Below are 12,904 nucleotides of genomic sequence, written 5' to 3'. Positions count from 1 at the left end.
AAATCGAGTTTCGACAAATCACAATACTGATTTCAGTTTATGTTTGGGGCTTCGATCGATCTCGAATTCGATCAAGATATAAGAGTGTTACTAACTTCGATCTCGAATTCGATCAACACTGTGTTAGACTGATTTTAGATTCTGAGTGGAGTTTGATTTGAACATCGATTTCAGACTTTTTTTATATAAAAAGAGCAAAAAAAAGGGTCGTTGTTGCCTGTCATTGCGGTGATTGCTTGGTGCCGTACTGCTGTTTGACATTGCCGATTGGGATGCCAGGTGCCATAATTATCATCGGGGTGATTGGTTGGTGCCATATAGGAAACCCAAATGGCCAAACGACTTCTCTTCTCTGATAGTTTACAGGGCCGCTAATGAATTCACGTACAATGGTAACATTTGGGCTTAATGGCAGTGTCTTTTAAATAATGGGCCTAGTATAAAGAAACCCTATTGATATATTGAGGCCCTTCAATTTTGGTGGCCCTAGGCCTGGGCCTAGGGTAGTTAGCCTATTGGGCAGGCCCTGGGATAACAAATTGGGCTTGTCAGGCCAATAGATCTATCAACGTACTACAACTGGATTCACAAAGTTAATGTTGTGTAGCTTGATTGGGAGGACTTTTATAAACGAGTCAATAGTATGGATGTATGTATCATGTGTATGAATTTAAATCCTTACAAATCAAAGTATACTCTTTTTAGACTTTGTATAAATAACCATAGACTGTCGTATGCATGTACTCACCTTGTGGTTGAGTGGCTTACTTTGTCTTGAATGTGATTGCGGGAACATTTTATGGATACCTTAAAGTATTAAGGTTTATATAAGATCAGTTTATGATTTAAGAGGGTGCAATGTGAAAGTTTTTGCATACTAGAAAGGTTTACTAAACTAGAGTAGAACGTCCAACAAAAGGATTTTCAGGAAAGAGTTGGTGGATAAAATTGCTCAAGTACCCGTCTTTCCTAACCCTATAAGTAAAATAAAAAGGTATAACTATAATACATCTGATCATAGTGCCACGCCCCTGTCAAGGATAATATTTATAAACCCAAATTACCTCAAACTAATAGCTAGTGGTAGTCAGGGGTCGAACCACGAAGAGTGTGTGTTTTGTGTCAGGATTCGGTCGATTATGAAATTGGAATACTTTATGATTGGACCGACAAATGTTGTACTTTATGATTGGTCGACTATGTTGTACTCTTGTTAGTTTGTTTGGAAAAGGGTGTCAGATTGGACCGACAAATTTGTTATTAACTATGAAAAAGATATTACTTGTATTATTTCAAAAAATGATTTCTTGCTTGTTTAACTATAATGGAGAACAAGGTTCACACCCGGTTCGATAAATGCAAGACCTAGGGTTTCTACACGTTTAAAATTGATTTAGTTGAAATTGGTGATTAACGAACTTAGTGTCAAGGGCTTAGTTCCCAAGAGCTATCAACGTCACAAGAACGGACCCCAGTGCACTTCGCTACCAAGAAAATGTAAATTTTAACCTATGACAAGGCATAATTGCACATAAACATTTCGCAAAGACAAATCTAACATTCACTCGAAAATTCACGAGTTCAATACAAATATAAGTCAATTATCATAAGTTTCAAATACTATGAACAATTAGTCACAAATCAAAAAAAAACATAATGTTTGAAACCCTAGAAAATCTTACAAAAATATACACCGGGGTGAAACCCGAGAGATTAGCTGCTCATGGTGAAGTAAACATGAACACCGAGTGAGAAGCACACGAACAAAGGCATCTTGATTGAATCTTGAGTCTTGAAACTATGAAGGTTAGGGTTAGAGTTGGATGGTGATTGTGGACTGATGGAGAGATAAGGATTGTGATGGATTGGATGATTGGAACAGCGAGATTAGGGTTTTGATTAGTGGTAGGATGATGATGATGATTGGTGTTGGAAAAGGGTTATGGATGATGGTGAGAGGTAGGAGATAGGTTGTGTTTTAAAATTAGGCTCCAAGAACAAGTTATAACTCCCTTTATTTGAAATTTGCCTTTTATTACCGTTTTTCACAATTCCTATATATGTTTTCAGCCGAAGATATTTCGTTTTATAGACTTTCAAAACCTCATATTTGGATTGCTCTCGTCAAGCTACCCCAAATCCATATATTATAAGCCCCAAAACTCATTTTCTAGCTCCGGATATGCCCAATTTACCGAATTGCGCTATGCTAACCGAACAGGTGCGTCTGTGACGTGAAAGAAGTGAGTTGCCGACGCAAGTAGCCAGCTGACTCGTTGTGTTTCTGCCTACTCACTCCTCCAGACAGCGCACCGTGTCGGCTACGCGACCCTAGGTCGTCGTCGCCGACACAATATCCTGCTTTTTCTCCCACTTTTCTTCGTTTTGCGTGCCAGGATGGTCCTAAATACGTGCCGATTTTCCGTAAAGTCCCCAAAATGCCCCTTAAACTCCGTTAGACCTACAAAACACAAATCATATCAAAGTAGGCCGTTCGAAACTCAAATTCATGTAAAAACACAAACTTCAATATGATTAAACAACGGGTTTTCAACCACGTATCAAGATCAAATATGTTGGTCATCCAAAAAAACGATAATTCAAATCAAATGTTTATTTTGACGAGCTGGGGTTTCGGTTAAGAAAGAAGCTCTAGTGAATTTCCTTACAGATCCGTTGGAAGGAAGATCAACATTACGACTAACTGACGGTTTGGTCTTTGGATGGACGGGCAGGAAACATGCGTGTGTAGATTTAACAGGAGTCTCCCCTCTAGTAGGTTTGAGGACCAGTGTCTTCACGTTGGGTCAGGCTGCTTTAAAAGCTGCTTCATGCAAAGTGGCTATACACGAGAAAACGTGCATTGACAACTAACACAAGTTATACCATTTGTATTTGATACTTTTGGTTTCCTTGCACCTGAGACTATGGAGCTACGCAACTTAGTCCAACATGTCATTCATAGTAATGTTATGACCCCAAAATCTATGAATGTAGCTTTTAAAAGAATCCATTTTGCTATTTAAAAAGGGCTAGCACGTGCCCATTTGCCTTTTCTTTTTTGATGTATTAGTTTGCAATAATATGATATATGAAATCGATAAAATTTACTTGAATATTGATCCACTAGTTAATCACCATTTTCGCCTAATTCGTTGCATCACACACCGTGCATAACTTACTACAAATAAAATGTGCAATAATATAGCTTTTAAAATACACAGTGTTATAAAAACAACCATTTAAAAAACGAAAATTATCACATTTTTGGTAGCCTTTCAACTTAATGGTGAAACTAGATTATGACGTATCCATCAAGCACAATAACTCTTTGAATCTATGGGCAGCAGCCTCTGGCAAACAAATGCATACCACCATTGCACCATTAGAATTAGCCACCCCTTCAGGGAGGAGAACACAAACTTGAGGTGTTGGGGTCAAGTCGAGTGGGCCCACGTAAATGGCTCGACCCCACCCGAAATCTGATGTCTCATACATTGAAAACCGGGTCCATTGGGTGATTGTTAACTTTCCTCCAAACTCAAGCTTAGTTGGTCTATCCACGGCAACATGATCTATTGTTGATCTTAAATACTCTTCTGAAACCCCTAACCGGGCTTCACGGACCAAACGGGTCACATCTTGGAGCGACCCGTTTACAAGGTTGGATACGGTGCTAGTGGCACATGCTATGCACACTACATTCCCATAAAACCCGTCTTTGAGAGGTGGGTTTTTGAGCTTGGGCCGAGCATTGACTGGAAAGGTCAAGCGTAGCCCAAAGTCTAGTGGTTTCACGTCTAGCGCTTTTACCCATGATCTCCAAACGTGAGCGGCCATAGCATCAAAAGTGGTGCATCCCAAACTATCCATGGGCCGAGCCACGCTCTTCAAATGAGCTTGGAATTCCCGACTCAGCCAATAACACTTTTGAAGCGGTTTCACTTCCCATAAACTATTTGTCAAGTTAGAAATGTCATCGATCTTCATAAACTCGACATGAGGGTACGTAACCAACGGAGGATCACGAGGCGCAAAAATTTCTCGATCCCAACAAGGGTTCGGATCCACAACCAATGAGCCCGTTCTTGCGGTGGAGGCCCAAGCTCCAAGAAATTGCATTGCCCCAAGCCCATCACATATACAATGACAAATCCTTAATCCAAGGCTAAACCCACCACAACTAAACCTAGTAACTTGGGCTATTAGCAAAGGCATGTCAATAACCTTATAGTCACCTTCATTGGGAAACTTGTAAACCAAATTGGACCAAGCTGGGTTAGGAACATTGAGATCACCTAAATGGTCCAATGACAACTCAGTATGGGCCTGAACCATGAGTGCACCTTGGTTAGGCCCAAAAAACACTTCCAACTTCTTATTTTTGGTCTCCCTTAACCTACCCGAAAAAGGGTAGTAGGGGACTAAAACCTTAGCAAGGGCGTCTCGTAAAGTGCCCACAACATCATCAATTGAGTTTCCGCCCACAATATAAAAGTAAATAGTGGGGGTGAAAACCCGAGCTCCAATGATGTCATCAAGGTTTGAGAGATACAAAGTATCCCCATCTCGAGCTTGAATCGGTCCTTCAGGAACGACCGAGAATGATCTGTCTATGGAGATGGGGATATGAAGGCTGGGGAAATGGCGCTCTTGGACCCATGACGAAAATCGAGCCATCGGAAGGTGAAAGGTAGGAGAGGTAGAATTTTATCATGAAAATGTCATTTTGTAAGCATATTTGTGCAAGATTTCAGGGATTAAAGGAAACCATGCCAAGATGTTGAACTACAAATAAATAGGGGTTTCAAATGTTTTATAATATGCATCCTCTTAAACAAACATTAGTTAAAGTGGTAGTTGAAAAATAACGTTTGCATGATGGAAGGGTAAAAGAGAGTTTGTTGAAGTTATTTTGCAACTATGTAAACGTGTAGATTATGATGCTTAAAATTTATCTAATTTAATGATATATTCAATTGTTTATTAAAGATTTTAGGCTTTCAAAATATGTTTTTTTTTTTCAATTTAGTTATCATTTCAAAAGTGTAAATTCGGACTGCAATGGTAACTTTTATATAGGGTTGTAAACGAATCAAACGAACACGAACATGGCCATGTTCGTGTCTGTTCGTTAATGAAATGCAGATGTTTGTGAACTGTTCGCGAACACATGTCGAATATATGTTTATGTTTAAGTTTATGTTCATGTTCATGTTCGTTTGTTAAGAAATTTTAGATGTTCGCGAACAGTTCGTGAACAATTGTCACGAACACAAACAAACGCAAACGAACACAAATGAACATTAAACTTGAAATTAAAAAAAAAACACTATTAACCTTAAACATCCGACATAACTAGTCAAATACAACCACTAAATGATAAATTAAGAATTCAAAACATAAGAAGTCTACTACAAACACGATACGATAAATCAAGTTTAGCTAACTTAAGACATATTTATCTAAAGTTACTTACACATATCTAAAAAATGTCTTTAGTTTCTCACTTCTTCATATGTATAAATAAGGGTTTACGTTTTATTTAATATAATTATAAACGAATTTTTACGGAAGAAAGTAAAAAAAGAGGGAAACGTAAAACTCAAGAGGGAAAGTAAAATATTAAAAAAACATTAAAAACTTTTAACAAATTAACATAAACAAACAAACACGAAGATATGTAAACGAATATATTATTGAATGTTCACGAATGCAGTCGAATAAACGAGACCTTTGTTCGTGTTCATCCTTTTAGTTAATAGAACGAGATATCTGTTTCGTGTTTGTTCATTAACTAAACAAATGAACATAAACGATTTTTCCACCAAACGGTTCACGAACTGTTCGCTGAATGTTTGATACGTTTACAACCCTACTTCTATATCTGTCTAAACATGTATTGGTTTGACAAAAAAAATGAACTAAGAGGGGAAGTAAAAACTTAAGAGGGAAAGTAATATAATTATTAACCAATATTTAGGGAACAAAGTAAAAAAAAAAGGGAAAAGTAAAACTTAGAGGGAAAGTAAAATATTAAAAAACACTAAAAGTTTAGGGAAGAAAGTAAAAAAAAAAAAGAGGGAAAAATAAAACTTAAGAGGGAAAGTAAATTATTGAAAAAACATTAAAAACTTTTAACAAATTAACATGAACAAACAAACACGAAGATATGTAAACGAATATATTATTGAATGTTCACGAATGCCGTCGAACGAATGAGACCTTTGTTCATGTTCGTCAATTTAGTTAATAGAACGAAATATCTGTTTCGTGTTTGTTCATTAACTAAACAAATGAACATAAACTATCTTCCCATCAAACGGCTCACGAACTATTCGCTGAATGTTTGATTCGTTTACAATCCTACTTCTATATCCGTCTAAACCTGTATTGGTTTGACAAAAAAAATGAATTAAGAGGCACTACAACAAAAATGGCTTTTTAGGACCTTTTCTGTGGGACGCTTATAAAAGAGGGTCCTAAAAAACTATTTAATAGGACTAATGAACTTTTGGGGTCCTTTTATAATATACTCTACTAAACTGGTGTCCTAAAAAACTATTTAATAGGATGGATGATTTTTTGGGGGTCCTATAATCATATAATTTAATAGGACACTTAAAATGTAGATCCTAATAAAGTACTTTATAAGACATTTAATTGTTAATGTCCTATTATGTGGTACTGTATTAGGACACTTGATCATCTGGGGTCCTATTATAACATAACTTAATAGGACACGTTGTAGTTAAGTCATAAATGTTCAGTGTTATAGGACCCTTTCTAGTCGAAGTCATATTAGAACTTAACTTAATAGGACACTAGATACTTGGGTCTTATAACTTTAAACTTTATAGGACGCTTAATCATTATGGTGTTATTATAATACACCGTAATCCTGCCCTTGATATTTGAGTCATAAAACATTAGTTTTATAGGACGCTTATTCGCTAGAGTTTTATTATAATATAACTTAAAAAGACACTTGACACTTGGGTCTTATAAATTTAACCTTTATAGGACGCTTAAACATTGTGGTGTTATTATAATACACTGTAATAGGACACCAGATATTTGAGTCATAAAACATCAGTTTTATAGGACGCTTATTCGCTAGAGTGCTATTATAGCATAACTTAATAGGACACTTAACACTAGAGTCTTATAACTTTAACCTTTATAGGATGCTTAATCATTATGGTGTTATTATAATACACCGTAATAGGACACCTGATATTTGAGTCGTAAAACATAAGTTTTATAGGACGTTTATTCGCACTACGCCAGATATGACCTACGGCCACACTTTTTTCAAAAACCCCTAAGCCACACTTTCAAATAAACGTGTGGCTAAAGGTCACTAATGACTTTTTAAAACCTCCTAGCCTACTTTAGCCACACATTTTATTTATTCACGTGACCATTGTATAACAATCCAAAACTTTTTAGCCACATTTTAAGTAAATAATGTGACATTTACTAGCCACAACTTGAAAAATGTGGCCAGATGTAATCTGCGATCACATATATTTGTTTCATGTGACCAAAAACACATGTATTGGACACATTTAACCACACCTTAAGAAAAAACTGTGACATATATTAGCCATACTATCAAAGTGTAGCCAAATGTTACCTAAGATCACGATATTTATTTTCATGTGACCAATAACACGTGTATTCGAAATCTTTAGCCACACTTTAAAAAAAACTATGACATTTATTAGCCACACTGTAAAAGTGTGGCCAAATGTGATCTAGGACCTTAATATTTGTTTCATGTAACCAAAAACATGTGTATTCGAAACCTTTAACGACACGTTAAAAAAAACTGTCACACAAGAAAAATGTGGCTAAATATGATCTACGACACAATATATGTTTGGTAATCTGGCTAATAGCTAATACATATAGCCACATATATTATATTGTGTGATCAAATGTTTGTCAATAGCCACACATAAAAAGTAAAAAATTTTCACGTGGCTTTACATAAAATTCGTCAAACCATCGTCACTTTGTTTATTTTGTGTAACCTTAATAATATATCATTAAAAAATCCCTCAAAAATATTTCATTCTATTTAAATTTCCCTCAAATTATTTCATCTAAAAGCTTCTCTCAAAATATCTAATTCTAAAACTTCCCCCCAAAATATTTAATTTTAAAACTTCCATTACTAAAAAATAGGCCTAATACAATCTTTTTCATGCAACCTTTTTTAAATGAGTTGCACTTGCCTCTAATGAAGCTTCGTTGAACAAAACTGTTGCATTAGAAGATCTAATGCAACTTTTTCATATAAAAGTTCCTAGATTGTATTAATTTTGCGACATTTTTATTTAAAAGTTGCAAATATTACTAAAAATTGCAACTTTTGTTAGAACGCTTGCGCTGTGAAAATCTAAATGCAACACTTGTTCTAAAATGTTGCATCTTTAAATGTTAAATGCAACAATTATTTTCAAAAGGTTGAATTCAAATGTAAGTAATGCATAGTCATGTCGTAATTACCCGTTTGTTCACAAATTTTCAAATTTTTAGGTTGAGAAATTCAATAAAAACAAAAAAGAGTATAGATTTTTTTTACTGTTAAATAATATTTTGATTTTGTTTTAATTAATTTACTAAAAAGAAAATCCTTTTATACTGATAACACTCTTAGTTAATTACTTTTCTTTTCCTTCTAGATTATGGGTACCCAAATTCATGGTGATGGTAAATTCTAATTTTTGGTGGGAAGCGAGTGAAAATTGAGTTATAATTTTTGGAAGGAAGTGGTAATTGGAGAGTAGGAGGGAAATTCAGGAAGATAGTAGTTTTGGAGGGAATTTTTTTTAGTGTACACATATTTGACAAAATTAGTTACATAAGTTACTAAATTTGATTATATCTAATGAAAAGGTGGGTAAATAATAACTAATAAGCTTAAATGCTATATTGTAAATTTATGTATTTTAGCTATACACACTAATTATAGTTTATGTTTATATAAATAAAAACTAACTCAAATATGTATAAGTAGGTTATATAAATAAATATTTATGAATAAAGATCGATTGAGCTTGACTTTGTTGAATAATATAGTGCCACACACAAACACACATATATTAGCCATATTGGTTAAGTTTGAATTTAATTTACCAATATAGTTTGTAAATGAGGTATTATGGAACCCAATATGACATAATAAAGGCGAAATAGTCAATCGTTACTAATAAGGGCTCACATTATGTATTAATAATATATGCGTGTTTTATAATTTATAATTGACATTACGATATAACATAATCTCTAAAGGCCCAAATGGCCTAGTAAACTCCATCATGCTCCATTAAGAGTCATTATGAATATTAAGCAGTATATCTATTATCTATTACCAGGGGCGGACCCACATAGTAAACTAGTGTTTTAAAAGAGCATAACCACATATTGACTTTTAATTTGCTTTTTTTAAAATGATAAATTGAATATCGATTTTATTTAACACTTGATTACTAATAAAACTTACAGCATATAATGTGGTGGTTTCATGTCCACTAAATGCTTCTACATTATTTCCTAGCCCCGACCCGACTACGATGATAGACCCGAAAATTTTAATGTTTGGTTGTGAAAAATTCTTACACAAAAAATGGACCCCAATGAAAAAAAAAAATCATTGGTCCGCCACTGTCTATTACTATATATAATAATGTATATAAGAGAGAATGTTGAAAATTAATAGAATACAAGTTATAACGCACAAGGTATAAGACATCAAAGCTACAATAGAAATACAACACCACTCATAAAGCTTTTCAGAAGTAAAACTACAACAAATAGTACATGGTTTTATAGCCTAGTGGTATCTTGCGGTGGGATAAAAATTTGAGACCAATAGTTTCTGAGTTCGATTCCCCAAAGGGATTTTTCCCATATTTATTGGGTTTCCTCCTGAATTGGTATATAACCATTATGCCTAGTGGAGATGGATATGATCGGGTGGTTCCGCTGATGGCACGATTATACTCCAGTGATCCAAATTTGCCGTTTAAAAAAAACTACAACCAATTGGGATGCACCACAAGGATCACTATCCACACCATCTATTCAAATCCTCATCTATACTTGAAAACGATCCTGGCCTCAAATTTCCAAAGCCCTCTCTCCTTCCCTTTTTGCCCTAGTTTCTTGAAACTAACACTCGCCTCTCTCTTTCCCTTTTGGTGAAATTTGTTTGTAGTCCAAACCCTAAATTTTGAAATCAATCCAGCCTCTTCTCTCCAAAAGTCAGTTTCAAAGACCCGCAACCGGAAAGAATTGCTTATTCGCCACCAGTGATTTCTGCTCGTTTCATCCAGCGATCGACGAATTCTGCTCGTTTCATACAGGTGAACAACGAATTCTGCTCGCCTCAGCCAGTGGCAGAGGCGATATTTTCTGCCGGTAAGTTCAATCTTCGGTTTATTGCAAGTTGTTCATGATTCCTATGCTAATTTCCATGTACAATTTGTATAGGTGTTATTGTACTTATTTTTTGTGAATGGGTTTGCAAGATTTAGGTGCAGATGAAAAGCTATTGTTTTTGTTTGTTTTATGATCACCAAGTATTCGATAAAAATCCCCTATGAAAGTTTTAGTAGTAGTAGTAACTAGTTAGCACCCTAAAAGAAGCTTAGTTCATGGATTCATAGAGGTATATTGGTAATCATCAACATCGTGTGGCTTTTTAGTTTTCTGTTGTGTGTTGATTTACAATATTACATCATAATTGTGCATTTATCTTTCTTGTATTGATAATTGAGATGCCATTAGAGATTGTCCTTCTGTGCTCTTTTATGCTCATGAAATTGTATGTTTCTGTGATGAATTAAAATATAAAAAGGTTATATTGTGACCCATCTTTTCATTGTATGACTGTTTTCATGGGTTCTTTTAAGTTAGATGGGACTGAAATAACAACGGGTGATAATACATAAAGGGCACAAAAGCTCAAACGCTACTTGTTATCGGCTCGGTTAAAAGCTCGAACGAGCCTAGGCTCGAGCCTAGGCTCGAGCCTGAAATAGAGCTCGTTTAGTGATCGAGCCTGAAATACAAAGCTCGTCTAGGCTCGCAAGCCTAAACGTGCCCAAACAAACTTTTTCTTGAGACATGTGCATTGTTAAGCTTATTCAGTCTTAAAGTTACAAATTTATTGGTCAAAGCAGCCATTATTAAACTGGTCAATTTATTTCTTTCTGAGGCAATCAAACTTGTTTTTTTTTTGTTGCATTGAAAATGAAAGCTTCGTCAAATGGTTATCCGGTAGAAGGTCGGCAATTTTGTTCTTTAATTCGCTGCTGCTCTTGCTATTTATGTTTATAAACCATAAGCTTCACAAGAGCTATCCTCTGTCTGTAGCTTGTAACTGATTTATAAACCAAACTTTTTCATCTTTATCAGGTAAAAGTAATAATAATTGAAAGTAGTCATAATTTTGTTAAAAAAGGATATGATGATTAGGGGTATAGTGTACATGATTGCTACTTCCACAAGCATATTTCACCAAGTTCTTATTTTTATTTTTTCCCTTTCTGTAGTTAAATGTCACTGTACCTTTTGAATAGGCAGTTAGATATATTCAAGAGTTTTTTGTACAAATTGTAATTGTCAGGTTCAAGGAAGGTAAATTCTGGGCTGGGTTCAAGAATGAGTATTTTTTAATAGCCTCTTTTCTTTTATATCCCTAATGTTATAACTGGTCAAAGCAGCTTCTTTTTAATTCACCCCATCAACTCATTTTCTAATATTTTCCTCTAAAAACTTTAGTTTATACACTCTTTTGTCACAAAATATATTTTGGGGCTTTCTATATTTCACACTTTCAACAAAATTCGCCTGTTAAAAACTACAGAACAATTTTTTTTTATTTTTTAGAATTTTTTTTGAATTTTTACAATTCTTTTGTGATTTTTTTATTTTTAGAGGTTTTTTATTATATTTTCTTATATGGATCGATCCGGATAGTGATCCATCCATTTAAAATTATTTGGATATGGATTGAATCACGATCCATTATGTTGGATCATGGATCGGATCATGGTTTTAAAAAACGTTTGAGGCGTGCGCCTCAAGGCGCGCCTCGAGGCGAAACGGCCAAAAAACGAGTCTGAGGCGCGCCTCATGGTGTTTTTAATGTATATGCGCCTCAGAGAGGCTGGGGCGCTAAGAAAGCTGCGCCTCAGGTGCGCCTCAGGAGATTTTGATAGCTGTTTTTAATGTTTTTGACCTTTTGTGTCAATTTCAAGCATTTCATGTCTTTTTTAAGTGTGTTTTTGATGATTTTGATGAATCTGATGATGAAACTAGCTAGTGTTATTATTTTTATAATATATATAATTTTTATATTTATTTATTAATACCACCTCGGCCTTACGCCTCGTTTCGCCTCGAGGCTTACGCCTCATGAGGCGAAGGGAAAACGCCTTGAAACTCGTTTCCGTTCTTTTAAACCTTGGATCGGATCATGATCCATTTAAGTTGGATCATTAATGGATCGGATCATGACCCAATCCATATCCATCCATTGACAGGCCTAGTTTACGGAATATGATTAGGGCACGAACATATGGTGTTAAGTTAAACAGGGTTTTTTAATTAAAAAAATAAATGGTGACTAGGATGGTGATTGGGATGACATGTGGGATAAAACTAACACCGGTTAATTTTAAGTTAACTGGGACCATTGGGAAAATATTTTAAAAATGTGGGATTATTATGTATCAAGAGTAAAGGTGGGATTATTGTGTACAAGATTGTAAACGTGGGATTATTAAAAACAAATTTTCCTTAGTTTTTCTATAAAAATGTTAGCCTGCTAGTGTAAACCTTTATTATTTTTTTTGTAAAATGATTTTTTGCACTATTATGACTAGAG

The 12,904-nt window shown here is 34.8% G+C and overlaps 1 protein-coding gene across 1 annotated transcript; it reads right to left on the bottom strand.

Annotated features, from left to right (window-relative positions):
* Positions 1-3,092: 3,092 nt before the first annotated feature.
* LOC110874131 (omega-hydroxypalmitate O-feruloyl transferase) lies at positions 3,093-4,799 on the bottom strand. Its single transcript, XM_022123010.2, has one exon. The coding sequence runs from the start codon at positions 4,678-4,680 to the stop codon at positions 3,301-3,303; it is 1,380 nt and encodes a 459-aa protein (XP_021978702.1). The 5' UTR covers positions 4,681-4,799; the 3' UTR covers positions 3,093-3,300.
* Positions 4,800-12,904: the final 8,105 nt, after the last annotated feature.

Source organism: Helianthus annuus, chromosome 9, assembly GCF_002127325.2.
Source record: "Helianthus annuus cultivar XRQ/B chromosome 9, HanXRQr2.0-SUNRISE, whole genome shotgun sequence".
NCBI lineage: Eukaryota > Viridiplantae > Streptophyta > Magnoliopsida > Asterales > Asteraceae > Helianthus > Helianthus annuus.
The sequence above is the reverse complement of the archived record's forward strand: the minus strand, read 5'-3'. Positions and strand labels throughout refer to the sequence as shown.